Genomic DNA, 17,925 nt, shown 5'->3' on the forward strand with positions numbered 1-17,925 from the left:
TGCAGGTAGTCACCTCCACAGGTAGACACCTCCAGAGTCTCCTGGATTATTCACTACCTCACAGACAGACCACAGTTTGTTGTTGAGAGGATTTTGCACAAACTGCTCAACATCATGGATAATATTTCACATCCCCTGCATGATCTACTGGTCAGACAGCAGAGTGTTTGAAGTTGAAGGCTCTGTGTCCGGGATAAGAGGCTTATTCTTTGAGTGGTAATGCACTACGCTAGCCTGACGATGTCATACTCATAATTCTAGTCAGAATATGAGTCTGATATCGCTCCATTGGGCTGTGATTATGGGGCGTGTTTCAACCGAACCAGGAGAAAAAATGCCTCTTCGCTCAATTGGTTACCTACAACCAATCAGAACAACGTAGTATGTGACCAGGGCCAGCTGATAAATTAAACTTTTACCGGATCCCGTAGGAAGGAAGGCAAAAACATCTTTTCGATTGACAAATGCCTTGATCGCGTTTCTCTGTTCCTCTTTCAAAATGAATGCACTGTCAATGTCTAAATTGACTCGAATCTATACATTTCAGCTCTCCAGCGGCAGCCATGTTTGTTGAAAACGAATTCAACTCGTGTGTTGGTGACGTGCTTGATTACGTTACTGTTGATGATCTGTCCATCATCGTATAAAGCCCGCCTTGACAATTTGATTGGTCCGGCAATTTCTGTCCAAAAATAATTTCTCCCCAATGGAGTAATATTTTGTGATTTTGTGTAAGTTATGTGCAGATAGCCTTTGAGAGGACACAATGATCAGATAGCAAATTGGCAAGCACCAAGACAACTGGCTGCCAAAGATGTTGTGCAGTCTAGCGGTGACGCCACAAGCAGACAATGAAAACACGAAGACTGTGTGGAAGGAAAGAACAATAGCCATCAAGTTTTAGAAATGGTGTCCAGACTTTTAACACTGCATTACTGAAACAAGGCAGTGAAGAAAGCTGACCCAGAATCCTTGGCAAGTGGCGCCAGAAGGCACTGAACAATGCTGACAAACACTGTGGAGACACCGACCCTAAACAATAGCCGCAGAATTCTTTAGAGGCCTTTTGAAACCGCACATCTGTCTATGGGGTCTGATTTAATAATGAAAATAAAGCCTTTAACAGCAAGCAGTGCTTACAAACCCATGATTATTTCATCCTCCACCACAATTTAATCCTTGTTAACCACACCAGTTATCTGTACTGAATGCCTTGATGCTTGGAGGAAAGGACAAAAACAAAGTGTTGCTACCCTTGCAGGCTATGACTTCACAGATCAGTCAGGGAGGCCCCTCTGAATAAAACCTGAACAAGACTAATGTCAAGAGTGCGCTTAAGTGGCAATGCAAGCTGTTCACTGGGTCCTCCGTATGACCTACACAAACAAGAGTGACAGACCCCGCAGGATAAAACCCACATCTGTTCCAGTGCCAGTGGCGGAACATGCCTCGTTCACGTTCTCAGTGGCCTGTCTCGACGCAGAGGCAGTAACGTGGCTAACTCAAGGGGGTTCCCATATGGCTTGGAAAGTCTATCAATCTGGAAACCTGTGGCATTTACACGCCCTGCATGTGTCAAGGGCAGAAAAGTCTGTATAAGCCTTCTTGGCTTCTTTTATTCCTTTACAGATCTGAGTGTGTGGAAAAATAAACTGAACTCGTCCCGTCTTCAATGCCACTGTAAGAAAAGCACAGAGGAATAAAAGGACATCTTTTAATGGCCCTGTGATCGTTTCTGAAATCCTCTGAGCATCTGTTTCTGCTTACATCTGAGCTCCTTGTTGATTTCTAAAGGAGGGCAGTCATCCCTATCTCTCAAAGCTCTGATCATAGTTACGGCGAGGGAAATGAAGTAAGGCAAACGAGGTAAGACATGTTCATGGCTAAACTGAATCCCCTTTTAAGGGGGCAAATGCTTGTTCAATCCCCTCCATATGTGTGGGCGCGTGCACACAGTTTCAGATTAAGAGGTGCAACCTAATCTCTTACACACACACCCACCCACACAAACATCCTCCCCCGCAGCCAAAAATCATTACATTACTTAAGGAATGGCTTGAAACTCTAAGTGCAGTTAAATCCTATGTAGCCCTAACAAGTGACAGAACAGGCCCATTGCAATTAGGTCAATAAGGTAGATAGGTAACAGACTAGCTGAGGCCACCCACTGGCCTTGTCCAAGTTCAACAAGTGCAAAGGGGTGAAGGGATGGGGAGCACTGCCACTGGGTTTCCCCACTGCCTGATTTTTTTACCAAGTTACTCATGTCCCCATATCTTTCCCAGCAGAGCTAAAGGGGCTTGCTGGCTGAGAAAGGGGAGTTTGCTCACTGTGTGAGACATAACAGGTGGTGCACTCAGGGTGATGAGATCTGTCTCTTATCAGAGAATGCATAAACACAGAACCCAAACATCTTCACTGACAAGAGGAAACCATATTTTCTTTAACATGATGCATGCACTAAAGTCAAAGTCTGACAACTATGGATGACAGTCAGGCAAATAATAAGACTGAAAACAAATATGGAAAATCTGGTAATTTCCCCAGAATTTACAGCAATATAATTTCTCCTCTTTTGACTATACGAAACTGTAGTGAAAGAGCAAGTATTCCCCTACTCGAGCAGCCCCTAAATTATAAGCACTGAAGTATAAACAAAGACAATGAAAAGGTCACTTACTTTCCTGTTCCTGCAGGTTGTGGGCCAGGCAGTGGTCCTCCAGTACAGCAAAGTCCCGACACACTGTGGGGCAAGAGATAAAGAAGGTGATTTTTGACTTCTTCATTTCTAACCATGAAGAGTGGTATAATTTCTGTTTCCGTTATTCTTAAACACGGTATGCTTTTGGTTTTAAATGACTGGGCAAAGTTCAGCTCAATTTTCAACAGGGTTATCTGTTATCTGTCTGGCTGATGGCATCTCACTTCTGAAATCAACTGCTGTGATTCCCCTCTTCTGATCATCTACACAGTTGGTGCTTGCAGCTGTGCTAATCTGTGATCATTAATAATTTGTGTTCCTTGAAATGTAAAATGTGTCCATAATTTACTTTTATTAGTCTGTAACTTGCATTTCCTCTAAATGGAAAAGGCCTACACTGCTGTTCCACTGTAGCCATCTGACTTTACCACTAGTTTATGAACACACACTGGGAACTCCAATCTAACACAGGGTTTGTCGCAGCAGCTCTGCACCAAATACAAGTACCTGCCCCACTTCACTCCAGCACTGGAGAGATTGAACCAGGTGTGCTGGCAAGGAAGAGCAAGACCTGACCAATCCCGAGCTTACCCGGAACGCAGGGGTGCATGGCAGGATGTGGCAGAAGTTTGTTTTGTTATGTAGCCTAGCCCAAGCCCAAGTGCAAAGTAAGCACTCGGATACTTGCAGTTAACAAATATTTAGACCATAGGCCAGAGTGCTTATTTAGAGATACTGAAAAAGTTTGGACAAGGGAGAAAACTATTCTGGAGGGAAGAAGATGGAACTAGGCAGGTGTTTTACTTTTGTGGTTTTAAAGTGAGATATTTTCAGCAAAGGAAGACTACCGTTTGTTTGTGCTTGTTGTATTGTTTGTGGTGTGAACTTCAGAAATATAGTTCATTCAGCATCTGGTACTGAGGTCTGACTGAAATGGAAACACAGCTGTTACAAACACAGCTAACTGCCTGATTCGTAGGATAAAAAGCAGCCAATAAGGATGTGGCCTAAATGTAAGCGGTCACACTGGGTTTTAGCATTGGGGCACTGAAGCAAGGAATGAAAGGCTTAAAGTGGACTAATCCTTGGGGTTACATGCAAACATTAGCCAAAGCACAGATAGGATAGGGCCTGCACTCAAAAGTCAGTTGAAGCAGTTCAATTACTAGGTCTTCAATTGGCAATCTCTTTATATCCACATTTTCAACATCTTGAAAAGCTCATGATTTAAGGAGAGTGGCAGAGATTGAAGGAGCACTTGTCAGATCCCAAAGACCTTAAATGCCACGTACTCTAGACCAGGCTTAAATGGACTGATGTGTAATCTACTCGTTCTACTCTCGCACTTCAGACGGTGTGCTGAGGGGTGAATGTCTGAGTGTGCAGCTCATGGCATCCTGAGTTAGGCTTGAGACCAACTAAAAATACAAGTCAGAGGAACAGAAACTTTGGGCAGCTGCTGTGGCAAACTGCACTATTATGGCACAGAACCGATCAATATTTTTAGAGGCGAAATAGTGCACACGTATGCCATCTGAAAAGTTTCAGTGTCTCAACAAGGCCTGTTTCCTGAGTTCAGCAGTAGATGCTGTGTAAAGAATGTCTAGGAATAACAGGCCAGACTTATTTTATGACCCAGAATGACAACCTCTGAAGCCAAATGAGCAACTAACATGAAAATAGTTGAACCATAATGTCTGAACAGACGGCCTATATTTCAGAAAGCATCAGACTCAACAGCCTTTCTTGATGATGCACCTTGTACATTATGTTGTTCTGCCTTGTATTCAGTGGTGAAATTTTAAATAGTGTTTGAACATATTAAACTTAAACTAGTTGCGTCTAACAGTTTATTCAGTCATTCATCTTGCACAGAGTCAGCATTTCAAAATAAAAGCCTGTTCCTAAATCCATGAGTAGGGTAATTTGAGTGAGTAGAATATCAGCGAAGGCCAGGAATAGTCCACACATTTTAAATAATCATATTTTCTGTTCAGTTTTCTTAAACAATAGTACAGGATTACTTCTGAATATTAACAAGAACTTGTGATTTTGGAATTCAAAGATTAAAACCAAGGCATGTCATGTTATTTCAATTTAATTTCAATAAACTACCTACTTTGGATAAAGTATGGATAAAATGACCATATAAGTTTGGTTGTGAAAGTTCTCAGAAATTTGTGAAATCAGATGACACTATAATGAGTGCCTCATGAAAATAAAACAAAAACATATTAAAAAAGACAAAATAATCTGTCTGCAGGGTAAAAAGGGTATCACCACAAAATCAGTAATTTTGATAAAAATCCTGGAGGGACTGTCTTGAGAGAAGCAGACTAGTTAGCCGGTGTCTTTGTTTGCTCTTAATCTCCTATATGCTGGTTCACATTAAAGGGCAGTCACTGATCACCAACAGAGACATGCAACCCTATAATCAGCTTATTGAGAAGCAGTGGCTAAAGCAACCTGTTTATTCCAAAATTAGTGTTGACGTTGATAAGGGGGGCATTACTTGTAGAGCCCACAGTCAAGGGACTAGACGCAAGATAACAGAGACTGCACTACTTCCGAAAATATGTTAACCACTGTACCTGCATTTCTCATACAGGGTAACCCATCCTCTCTTGCTCACACACACACACACACACACACACACAATCATAGTTCGTGGGGCCGGTTTGTTTGCCTAACACGCCGGGCAGGCCGTTTGTGAATGCAGCTTTCTGTTCCCCTGTGACCGCCCACTGAGACATCTGTTTCCTCCGGCAGGGACACACGGGCCTTGAATCACCCAGTCTGTTTCAGAGGGTGTCAATCTCTAGGCTAACCAACAGAGTTAGCCAACTGTTCATGGCTCCACAGAGGTCATCTCGCCTCTTGCTGTGCCAAGAGAGGCAGATAACGGTAAGCCACGATTAGGCTTTAGATATGTGATTAAACATTTTGGAGCTTATGACAATATGCTGGAAACTAATTTATAGACATTTGGAAAGCCAAGAAGAAATGCCAATATTACGGCAAAAATCTGCCTAATTTGACATAGGGTACCTGGTTGGGTCAGAGCAGCCTCTGTGTGGATCTGTGGTAAGCAACACATCCATCTGTAGACAAATTAGGCGCACTGGCCGACACACTCTGCAAAAGCTCTGAACATTTTGAAAACAAATACAAATGTAATCACTTTTGGCCCCTCTTGCATAATACAACTGAAAATCAGGCTGCTGCTTGAGTGAAAACAGATTCAACTTTAAGGTTCCAAAATAAAATCTGTGGCACATTCCATGGCCTCTCACCAGAGTGGCAGACTAACAAAAAAGGAATGGATTGGTGCTGAGGTCAAACAGGTGCTAAGGAAATTAGGCTGGCCAATACATGCCTGCTGTGGACAGACACACAAACTACAGAGATATGGCTTAAGCCTACTAACCACATCTCACCATATGGCACTCTTCTTTAAGCACAGTCTACCAGTGTTTTCTCTAAACTAGTAAAGTTCACACAAACAAAACAAGCCGACTACATTGGTCAATATTTATTCTACTGACCCCTTAAAATTGTAAGCCATCGCAAATTTGATTTTATATTGCTGAAATTCAAGTGGATGCATGAAGAGGCTACAGGCCAGAAATGGGCATGTTCAGATACAATTCTGAAGTAGCAATTACAGGTCATATCACTGTATGCTGGTGGACCTAGACTCTCTATGAGAAATAGAATATGACTTTCAGTTTCACCCAATTTCCTTAGATGTAAAAAAAAGTAATCTTAGGCTGAGCTAGAACTTCACTAAAAAGATGATGTCCATCACCTTCCTAGGAAAGGGGGGACATGAGAGGTGAAAGATGATGGGCTTGAAGTCTTTCTAAAAGTTATTTCCTTTTTCTTTTGAGGCCAGACCATGAAGAAAAAAAAAAACTTCCTACAGCCATTCACCGGAGACAGTCACACTTAACCTGTGTTAGCAAGCAAAACACTCTGGGGCAACTGCACCCAGAGGAAATAGTGAGCTTGGGAAAAGAGAGACCATTGGGATCAAAATGCATTTTGAGCAGTCTGCTAGAACGTGGGAGAGGCCTTGGCCTGCTGCAAAGCAAACATGAGCCCCAGGCATGATGCTTTTCACAGCATAATCCACACTGACATTATATGGATTGAGGGCAACTGTTCTGTTTCATGAGATACAATCTGTGTCATTTTGTCCAGTGAACATGATATCGAAAGGTACAATGGAAACAAATGAATGTACAGGTGGGAGTATGTGTCTATCCACATTCCATTAATGACGGGGGGAAAGGTGGCAGTGGAGATCATATAAAACAGCTGGATTGAAATGTCTTCACGCTCAGCACTCTGACACAAAGAACACTTTAACCATTTATTTTCAATCACACTTCAGGCACCATTTTACATATGAATGCGGGTGAAACTATGCAAATGTTTTGATTCGTGCCAACTGATGCCTGAGCAGGTCTCGCCTCACACGAAATTCATACGGCGAGACATGCTAGCTAGTTGCTCTCATAACTGACCTATGGCTACCACATACAATGATGTCATTAAGCACCACTAACGTTAGGTTTAAAAACAAAACCAATATTTAGATAACCTTACACTTAACATTAGCGTCGTAACATTAGTACTTTTTGTGGTTCGCCAAAGGTCTAAAATTGTGAATGGAATTTAACGTTTCTCTACAATCTGATTTAATATCCTTCTTCGAGTATCGCTGAGGAAGAACCCTTTCTGCCAAATCCAAACCTCAAAGCGAACATAAATATTAGCTACACCTAGCAAGCTGGCTTAAAAGCTAATGCTGATGCTAGCTATTATAACCAGTTGACTCTAATGTCAAATATGATCAGCATCGTGATTTCCAAAATCTGGCACAATCATATGCAGCAATCAATTGGTTAATACAGAAAACAATATTAACCCATCAATAGATAGCAAGCTATCACGAGGTTCCGGACAAGTGATAGCTAACATTCATTCAGTCAGCTTCTCAAGGAAAATACCCAATGTTCAAAGCACATCATGCTACGCTGATGGATTTTATTCAGGCTAGATAATTTGGTGTTCACCAAATCACTGAACACGCATTTGGCTACACCCACAGCAACCTTATGGTTTGTGTTCATTATATCAAAATAACGTTCATTTTCGGAAGATTTAATCTCAGGTTAGTCTAGATCATTGTGGCATGAACGTGTCATTTGATGAAAACAGATCCGCTGCAAATAAATCATTGCTGTCACCTTGGATACAAACTATTCAAAAATGCTATTAAATTCCCCATCGACAGGAATACTCCCTAGCTAGCAGGCTGCATGAGCACAAACTTACCCTCTTTTACTCCAGGCAGGTTTTCCTGATCGATACTAAAATCAGCCATGTTGTCGGCAATATTTCAAACGTATACGTCCAATTATGTTTCCACAACTTCCGCCAAGGTTACAGGAGACAGATGGATTATTTATTCAGTCAGTAAACCGATTGATGGGTGGCGTAAAAGTGTCCTTCTGATTAGTTTCAGTGACCAGAGTGCGACGCTGACAGCCTGATGCACTTAGAACGCCTCCTTCCCTCCCCAGCAGCTGTGTGTATAGGCTATCAATTCACGTGAGGACTGTGACTACAAGCAGGGCGGAAAAAAGTCACTAGGCTACGGATAGTAATGTGGGTCAATTTGGCTATTTTTTTAGAAACGCGTGGTGAGTCAGTCGTCGTTGCAGGTACAAAGTAAACAAGTATACAGGATGCTGATCTGATCTGTTGTAAATCAAAACCATGTAGATGAACAGAAGAGTTTAAAGCATCAACTCAGAATGGTGTGAAAGGGCTTCATGGAATAATGTATAACCCAGTGATTTAATAATATAGCCTATAGGCCACAGAATACCTATGCCACTGCCCCTAAATTCCAGCCTTCTACAACAGACTCCTACTGTCACTGCCTCATTTCTCAGAACAGGAATAAATCACGTCATGTTGAGACAAATTGAATGGCAGATATCTAATTTAGCTAAAACAACCTGACCGCAGCAGTCTCACAACTGACAATGGGGCACATTATTTCCTGACAACAAAGCATGCCCTTCAACTGCGGTCTTTGCATTTATGGCAGAGGGGACAATTCTATTCCCCACGTCCTGAGTGCCTCCAACTTCACCTTTAGCTAATTAAAATAAAATATATGGAGTATCATGCCAGGGACACTTTAATAGACACAGCTAGTAAAGGCATCCTCTGTTTATGCCTGCACTTAATTGAATTTACAACTCCAAGAATGACAGACAGATACGATATTCTGTCTTAGAGTCAAGTCAGAGATCATCATAGTTCTGTCAGGGAGTGGAATGGTCCCTCGTGAGTGAAGATGGGCCAGTTTTACAACACTGGTGAGCTATTGATCGAAAGGAATGACTCCTCCCCCTTCCCATTTGATAAAAAGAAACAGTTGAGGATGTTCCTGTAGCAAAACAGAGCCTGGAATTAGGTGGGTACTCCGTCTGGAAGTCTAGTTGGTGTAATGGACAGGGTTATCTCCATAAACCTCTTCCTTGGTGTCCTGCTCATATTACCTCTGCACGGAGTGTTGGACGTTCAGGCAAGCATTTTGACCCCTGGTAAGTATGAGCAAATTTTTATCTTCATGAGGCCATCAAAATGGAACAGGCTTTTTCAACTAGTTTAAACATGTCACTTTAATTCAATACCGTGCTTCTATTGATCAAAGCTCCTGAATCATGCTTATTGGAGTAACCTGAAGCAAGCAAATTGGCAACCTTGCAAGAGAAACAGTATATTAATGAGAGGAGCAAAACATCATCTTTTGGGTTAAACCATGGGAAAATGCTTTTTATGATTATGACATTTATGATGTCTGCCTCTGATTCTCTCATTTGTTATCTAGGAAACCAGATTTTACGCCACAAAGGCAACGCAGACATCCAGAATAAAATCCTAGCATTACTACTGCGTAAAAGCTTGGAGTCAATTGAAAGAAATGACGCTTTGGGTAAGATTGCATTACACCTTAGCTATAAGGTCTAGGAACTATTCATGGATCATGAATGCAAATATTACAACATTCTGATTGGTACATGATTATACCTTATACATATTCCTACAGAATTTGAACTGTCAAGCAAGGGGGAGGACCTGGAGGAGGTGACTACATTCATTTTCTCACAAGAAATGTTTGGATTAAATATGAAATTCCTGAAGACACTATCAAATGAAATTGAGTTTTTGTGAATTGATTGATAGTTTTTGGTTTCCATTACTGTAAAGTATCATCTCATCAGTATAAGTACTTTATGCTTTCTTGTTTGAAAGATGTGCAATGACCACTGAATGCTGTTGTGCAATGAACGATGAAGGCTAAGCCTTCAAATGATGTAGGATACAGTCTCCTTAACTATGCTTCCTGACTAAAAACATCATGGCCTTAAAGGCTAATAGCCTCAACAATCTTGCACATCTTGGAGGGAGACAGACAATATATTAAGCAGAGAGCTTAAGTCACAGGCTCTTGTTATGCTGACTCAAGGTCTATATATTGACACGATTCACCTGTAGCTGGGTTTAAATTCTGTGATTTTCTGAAACGTGACTCACAGCTGCAGGGGCAGATTATCTCCAAGGCTGATGGAAAAGAACATAGCAAAAGAGGAGAAGGTGAGTGCTGTGTGTGTGTGTGTGTGTGTGTGTGTGTGTGTGTGTGTGTGCGTGTGCGTGTGCGTGTGTGTGTGTGTGTGTGTGTGTGTGCATGTGCACGTGTGTGTGTGTGTGTGTGTGTGTGTGTGTGTGTGTGTGTGTGTGTGTGTGTGTGTGTGTGTGTGTGTGTGTGTGTGTGTGTGTGCGTATGTGTGTGTGAGTGTAAGTGTGTGTGAGTGTGTGTGCACGTGTGTGTTGTGTTGAGACAATTTTTTTTTTCTGTTTGCTTTTATGTAGATGTTTGTGTTCAAAATGGATAATAGAAAATAATACAATCACTTTCCTACTTTTCTTTTAGCCTGCTTCTGGAAGTACTGTGTGTGATCACTAAGTCAGAAGACAGATGGACAGCATGACAAGACACTGGAGATATGGCTTTAAACAAAACATGGAAAAGTGGATCTGCTCGGGAAATCATAAATAGATACATAGAGTAATCTTAGTTGATTTCCCTTCACAAAAACAGTGCAATCATGATCCACATACAGTTAAAAAAAGTTAAAACACATTTTACATCTGATGTATCCATCCAGATTACATGGATCCTATAGGAAATGCCTGGAGAAAGTAAACAAACATGTAACTTTGCTTCAAACCTCATAACTGATGAGTAGTAACAGCTATTTGTCAGAAGTTATTATTCATCTATGTGTTCATCATTCACTTTCATTTCATCAAGTAGCATATATTTGTTGTTGCTTCAATAAAAAAACATGAGAAATATTTAAAATTGTATGGTATTATATGCTGAATGATTGACATTGGTTGGTGGACCATGATATGGCCCTTACTCTGAGAATTCCTTTTTGTTGTTTTTTGTTTTTGTTTTACACCTATACACCTGACATAATTTAGTAGGTGATGAACCATTTGCATTCTACTCAGGCAAACCTTTCCTTGAAGACACAGTATCTCAAGTATGTACATTGCAATTCCTTGCACTGAACTTTATTGGAATGTCTCCCTCTTGTGGTTATACAAAACTGGAACCTGCACTTTCACTCAGGGCTCAAAAAACAAGTTCAAACAACAGTATTATGATGAAAATCTTAGTGTATCTCTTATTTGAAAACGTATGAAATCAGGGAAGCATGTTCTATATAAACTCCCATGTTTTGTTTATAATCTTTAAGGCAGGGTAGGCGATTTATTTTCAGAAGCATTTTTTACATTTCTTGAAAATCCTTTTTATATTCAGATAGTAAAGGTTAAATTAAATGCTCTGACAAAAAAAAATTACAACTTGGCAGCTGCAGGGTTGTAAAAAGTCTGTCCAATCATTTAATTTGACCTGAATGAAATTATTGGATGGCCAACCTGCCTGCGCACACTCTGCCTGTGCACTTATTACAAAGTGACTGGAGTCTTCCACAAGGCTAGGCAGACATATAGCTGTAAAAGTTTGCGAGCTAGTTGCACAAGAATAGCAGAGAAAGTGCAGCCAACATTTCCAGTTCCACCTATACCTACAACAGCCTATAGCCTACTGTTAAACAAAGCAAGGAAAAGGTACAAAGGCTTCATACGGAAAGGCCTCCATATTTAACAAACACAAACTCTATGGCACAACGTAGCTAGCTACTTATGTAGCTTTTGTTTTAGCTCAATTCTAATGCTAGTTGACTATGTACTTACACTTGTACACTTACAGTATTTGTGTGTTTTTGTAGTTGTGAGAATGAGACATGAGGTAGTTGGATATGATTAGCACTGACAATGATTCGCTTCGCTCTTCACAACTCTGAACCTCCCTCTCTCTCTCGTGGACAGGCTAATCAGGCAGTGTACGTTCATGTGTTTTGGAGGAGTGGCTGGCTTAGGATGGGTCTGGGATTTTTTTAATTGAATACTTTCAAAATCTAACTTACTCTTGCTGGTTTCTCCAGAATCATCTACCCTATCTTAAATTAATAATGTTTAATCTTTAATTACGCTATACACAGAACTCCTTCAAATGTATTTGTCTATTTCCATAATAGAATACTGTTTACCAATGGCTTTGAAGTGCTTAGAGGTACTTTCCATGTAGTGTTTTGAGCTGAGTGGGCCTGTGGTTTTGGCATTGTGGAGTCAGTACGCTATCTTGCATGAACAGTCTTTCTTCCAGGAGTGATGGGAGTAATGACAGTGACATCCGTTTCATAATAGAAACTAGTGATACAGTTCAGTGCCTGTCAGGGAGATCATCTAATGATCCAGAATTTTCTTGGATTATCGTCACAGTACATGTAAATACACAAGAAAGTGAGAATAAAAGACAGACGAGTAACTCAGAGGCACGCATAATTATAATTTTCTTCCTGGGCTGGTCCCCCAGTTGGACAGTTGGTTGACGTCCATAACTCACTAGTCATGCTGTCCATCAGAGCGGATGCAGGCATGCATGTGGTTAAAGTTGGGAAGTTCAATAAACTGCAGATAAGCATGGGAGTTACACATCATCTTCCCGAAGCCTCTCATACAAAACCAAATGGCAACTACCTCACCCAGTAAATGTTTCTGGTGTGCGATGCTGAGAAGGTGAGTACAATCATGCTAATGTTAGCTGTGACAACTTCACAATTATATGTTGGCTAGCTATGACAAAATAATGATTATGATGTAATTCCATAGATAAATCTATATTTATATGCATTGCTGTAAGGCACATTATGATAGTCAGGCATTAAACCAATGCTATTATAGCATTGGTTAAATCCTAAAATTAGCTAAATTAGTCCTTACTTAGTTAAATTTGATGAAGGAACTGGTTCATTTAAATTACTCTTTTTTCTGCCAAAAGGCATCCAGCTAAAAGAGTTTTGCAATTTCTCCTGTTAGATCCCATAAATGGAAAAACATATTCACTTTTTGTCCTCTGCTCTCCAGATTTGCATCATGCGTTTTATGGTTGTTGTGCTATTCACGTTGGGACTTCACTCTGTGTGCTGTAACCCATGCCCCACAAGTTGTTCGTGTAATAAAGAAGGGGCAGTTGAATGCAGAGGGAATATAATGGATATACCCAAGCCTTTGTCAGTCCATACTTACCTGCTAATACTGCAGGAAACAAATATCAAGGTCCTTAATAATCAAGTCCTTCAGCCTCTCATTCTTCTCCTCCGTCTGAGCATCGCTCACAGCATTCTGGACACCATACAGCCAGAGGCCTTTAACGTGGCTCCACAGCTTGTGTCTGTCAAGCTATCATCTAACCGTCTCTCGAGCTTACCACCCGGGGTGTTCCAGAGCCTAACTAATCTTGAGCAACTGCACTTGGATGGAAATCAGATCACGTCAGTTTCACCTGAACTTTTCAAAGGCCTTGGGAACCTGACCGAGCTGGACTTGAGTATGAATAGAATCTCACAGCTGGATAACAACGTGTTCCAGAACCTCCACAGGCTGCGCTTCTTAAACCTTGGGAGGAACTCACTCACACAGTTGCCTCCCAACTTGTTTCATGCCCTCCCATACCTCCAGTTTCTAATCCTATACAATAACCAGTTGGAGTCGCTCCACCCCGGTGCCTTTGATTACCTCAATAACCTCCTGGAGCTCAAGCTCCACAACAATGAAATCAGTAGTATCCCCCCTCAGCTCTTCTGGCATATGGCATACCTGCAGACATTGACTTTGTCTGGAAATCAGCTTCAGACCCTTCCAGAGGAGAGCCTGTACCACCTGCCTCACATGCAGAAGTTAACGCTGTACAATAACCCCTTGGATTTCCTACCAGAACGATTGGTTGGCATCATGACAAATCTTAAGGAATTGTACTTGTATAGTACATCACTCACCACCGTCCCATGGAACCTGTTTGCCAACATGACTGGGCTATTACGCCTTAATCTCCATTTGAATGACAAGTTGAACTCCTTACCTGAGAACCTCTTCTGCTGTAATCCCAATCTCATAAAGCTGTCTTTGAAGTTAAATCAACTAAAGAGCTTGCATCCCCAACAGTTCAGTCATCTCCCTAACCTTAAAACACTTCTACTAAACAACAATAATCTCCTGTCTCTCCCTGAAGGAATCTTTCATGAATTGGAAAACATTGAGGTGATTGAGTTGCACAAAAACCAGCTCCAGACTCTACCTGGAGATGTGTTTGCCATTTCAAATTTTACACACACTCTCAAAAACATTACACTCGCTGACAACCCATGGAACTGTTCATGTAGTATCATGGGTTTCTCAACATGGATTAGAAATAACCCCAGTCTGGTCAGTGACAAAGAACCAGTAAGATGCCAGGAACCTCTCCACTTGCAGAATGTCACTCTGGGGTCCCTGAGTCAAGGTTATCTTTTATGTGAACCAACTACGAAAGTGATGACCACAGTGGTCCCCCTAACCACAGTGGTCCCCCTAACCACAGTGGTCCCACTAACCACAGTGATGGAGCAAAAGACAGAGACCACCACAACTATACCAACACCAGCCCCAGCATCTGTTCATAGGGCATCCACATCTGCTGCTCCATCAAAGCTTCTTCCCAGGTTGACTTCAGAGCATTCAACTATCGCTCCTACAACCCCCTCAACTGCCACTCTGCTTGATATGCCAATACTAGTAACAAACTCAGTTCATCTCATCCATGCCTCCGAAGAGAATGGAGCTCTCCTGACATACACACCGACCATCTCAGACATGAAAGGCCACCAGGTGGTCATTGAAAACGGACCTGACATTGTCCACAATAACCGGCACCGGGGATGGGTGTACCTGTGGACGGTCCCGCCCAGCGGAGCCTACAGTGACTTCCTGATGACTATCCATGTCATCATGCTGGTGGTGGGTGTGGCATTGATCGTGGCCAGTGTGTACACCTTCTACCGACTGACCCAGGTGATGTGTAGTCTGGCATCAGACAGTGGATGCAAGATTCCAATGTTAAGGGGGAAGAAAAGAAGAGAACAGATGCTTTAAATCAGACCATAGCTTTATCAGTGTTTGTTTTTCTGTGTCTTTCAGGACCTTTTTTTCTGTGTTTGTGCTTATTTTGGTGTTAAGATGCTTGATTATTTTGGGGTATTTTCAGAATTTGGATAGGGTGCATCATAACAGTAAGGATTAGATCACAATCTAAATTTACATCCTAAATGAATTTCCCCAATGTAATTGCTAGAATGGCCAGAGTTGTTTTGTGCCAGAAGTCTGTAGTGCCTGATGCTGCAAATGCCAACTTTAAAATGATGCTGTCTTGTCACATTTATTTTATAATAATGTAATGGTTAGTTTCTTCTACATTTAGCACAGGATGTATTTACATAACCATATTCAAACTTATTATATAGGTTTACTGCTCACTGATTTTACAATACATATTTCTCAATGTATTTGTAAATATATTTGTAAGCAACAAAAACCTGAATTAATTGATTGTTGTGTATTATTGATGTAAGAATAAAAAATGCTAAATGTGTTTTGTACTCTAAAAGACATAATTCAATGCAGTGAAATAACTAACTCATTCCAGTATTTTTCAGAATGTACTAACTGCTTTACAAACTTTCCTTCTAATTAAAGCCATAGATATAGTACAGACAAAATAGTCAGTGTTGCCACCTGGTGGTGAGGGACTGCACTCTCAAACAGAGAGAACAGACATTGAAATATCATCTTTTGTCAATACAATGACCTGTAATAATATTACTAACTATTGGAACATAATTGAAATTAAATGAAAAAAAAAAGAATTAATGGACTCATTAATGGATTTACACAGTCATTATCCCCTACTATATCCTGAGATATGAGGTCTCATGTGTTTTCCACTTGTGTGCAGGAACGTTTCAAGGGACTTCTAGGGCCTGGCATGTTTGTGCATGTATACATCATGAGCAGAGCAAGAGATGGAAAGTGAAGGAACTGCGAGAAATAAATCAAAAGTAAAAATAAAAAAACGTGTGTGGATATCTTATATGCCTTGCTACTGACCAAGTCTGACCCTTCACAACCAAGCAAATGAGGCAGGCTGCTTAATGTATCATAGCGTTATTGAAATCACATTCATTTGATTTGTCCAAAATATTATGAGTTTTGTTTTTTATTTTCAGTTTGATTGCCAGGCATGATAAAAGATTATAGAGACATAATCTGCATAATTATACCATCAACAACATATCCAATCTGCTATTTAAAAAAAAATGCAATTACATTGTATATTGAGATATGGAGATATTGAAATGTGTCACTTACAGAGCTCCCCATGGACACAATTTCCAAAGAGTGTGGTAGCGTGTCAAATTTCTTGACGTTTGAACCTTTGCGTCACTAGATAGTGGTTAGTGAAGCGCGTTGCCACCAGATTTCCATGTCATCGTTGGAGACAGCCCGAGGGTCTTCTGCATTGTCACTGACAGCCTGGGGTTCTTCTGCCTCTTTGCAGCCTGCCAGTGGGACTGCGGCATTGCCACTGACAGCCTGAGGGCCTTCTGCCTCTTTGCTGCCGACTTGGGGGCTCTCTGTGCCGCTGCCACAAGCTTGGGGTCCCCATGTCGCTGCCACTCGCCTGAGAGTCCTCGGTACCACCGCTGTCAGTGGAAGTGCCTCCATCTTGCCATCACTTTTCCAGCACAAACGTTTCAGAGATGGAACTGTGTCCTCTTGCCCCCCAATGTTTCCTGATGATTGCCAGGCTTGTGGTGGTGCTGGGGATGACTAGTCCTAATCATCTCCCCAACACCACAGGGACTTTGTCGGATTGTTTTCCTGCCTTCCACTGTTCCACAGGCCTGTGCCATTAACAGGGCGTATGGGGGTGCTGGCGGCAACCGTGCCTGATCGTCATCTCTCAGTCATTCTAGGAACTTTTGTGTGGTTACAGCCAACCACTCATAATGCTTTGTGTGTGGCACTACCGAGGCCGTGTGGTGTATGGGGGATGGGAGTTGCACTAATTGAGTGGCATTTGTGGGGGTAACATGGTGTATGAGGCACGGGACTTGCCTTTAAACCTGAGATCTCTGTGTCTGCCTCCATTCTTCTGGGCTATCTCACCACACCATTTATCTGCAGGGACAAATTAATCCGTTGCCATACCTAGTTCAGTCAATGTAACATATTCTGACTGACCACTGCTTTGTTTTTCTTCTTTTCTTTTTGCCTGCGCTTTCATTTCAAGTAGTTTGACAGGGAGATCTGTTTCACTGTGTGGCTGCTCTTTTGCCTAATTATGAAGCACCTAGCAAGCTAACGGTAAGAGCGCCCCGTAGGGGATTTCATTGTTGTCTCCTGCACAAAATCATAGATTTCAAGGGTGCTCTCACAGAATTGTCGTCGCTTTGGTTACCAGCTGTCCTCTGGGGCCTGCTTCCTGCTTTGCCTCCCCTGTCACAACACCCCCACTGTGTGGCCAAACCGACAAGTAGGTATTATTTTTAATCCAAAACTCCAAAAACAGCACCTCAGCAATTACAGCACAAGCACTAACTTCATATCTGCTGTGACTAAAGCAATATGGACATAGCAGAAATTTGAGCTCTATTTACTTATTCCCCTCAGTTCCAGAGACACAAGAG

The 17,925-nt window shown here is 41.6% G+C and overlaps 3 protein-coding genes across 4 annotated transcripts in view; 2 read left to right on the plus strand and 1 right to left on the minus strand.

The window, feature by feature from the left end:
- The window catches only part of ccdc50a (coiled-coil domain containing 50a), a 28,449-nt gene extending 20,124 nt beyond the window's left edge, over window positions 1–8,325 (minus strand). Inside the window, exons 1-2 of one of the 2 annotated variants that reach the window (XM_031575445.2) lie at window positions 8,045–8,325; window positions 2,681–2,743 (exon numbers count right to left, since the gene is read on the minus strand). In XM_031575445.2, coding sequence (XP_031431305.1) covers window positions 2,681–2,743; window positions 8,045–8,093 — 112 coding nt within the window. In that variant the 5' untranslated portion in view covers window positions 8,094–8,325. The remainder of the gene's footprint in view (window positions 1–2,680; window positions 2,744–8,044) is intronic. The other variant, XM_031575448.2, reaches the window with a different exon arrangement.
- Window positions 8,326–9,188: 863 nt separating this feature from the next.
- Window positions 9,189–11,130, plus strand: uts2d (urotensin 2 domain containing). The gene is made up of 5 exons (XM_042708803.1): window positions 9,189–9,327; window positions 9,615–9,719; window positions 9,834–9,871; window positions 10,324–10,381; window positions 10,719–11,130. The coding sequence occupies exons 1-5, from the start codon at window positions 9,231–9,233 to the stop codon at window positions 10,742–10,744; spliced, it is 324 nt and encodes a 107-aa protein (XP_042564737.1). The 5' UTR covers window positions 9,189–9,230; the 3' UTR covers window positions 10,745–11,130.
- A 1,769-nt stretch (window positions 11,131–12,899) lies between these two features.
- On the plus strand, window positions 12,900–16,309 carry LOC116222177 (platelet glycoprotein V). The gene is made up of 2 exons (XM_031575449.2): window positions 12,900–12,940; window positions 13,289–16,309. Exons 1-2 carry the CDS (start codon window positions 12,914–12,916, stop codon window positions 15,329–15,331), a joined length of 2,070 nt encoding a protein of 689 aa, XP_031431309.1. The 5' UTR covers window positions 12,900–12,913; the 3' UTR covers window positions 15,332–16,309.
- The last annotated feature ends 1,616 nt before the right edge of the window (window positions 16,310–17,925 follow it).

This window comes from Clupea harengus, chromosome 10, assembly GCF_900700415.2.
Source record: "Clupea harengus chromosome 10, Ch_v2.0.2, whole genome shotgun sequence".
Taxonomy (NCBI): Eukaryota; Metazoa; Chordata; class Actinopteri; order Clupeiformes; family Clupeidae; genus Clupea; species Clupea harengus.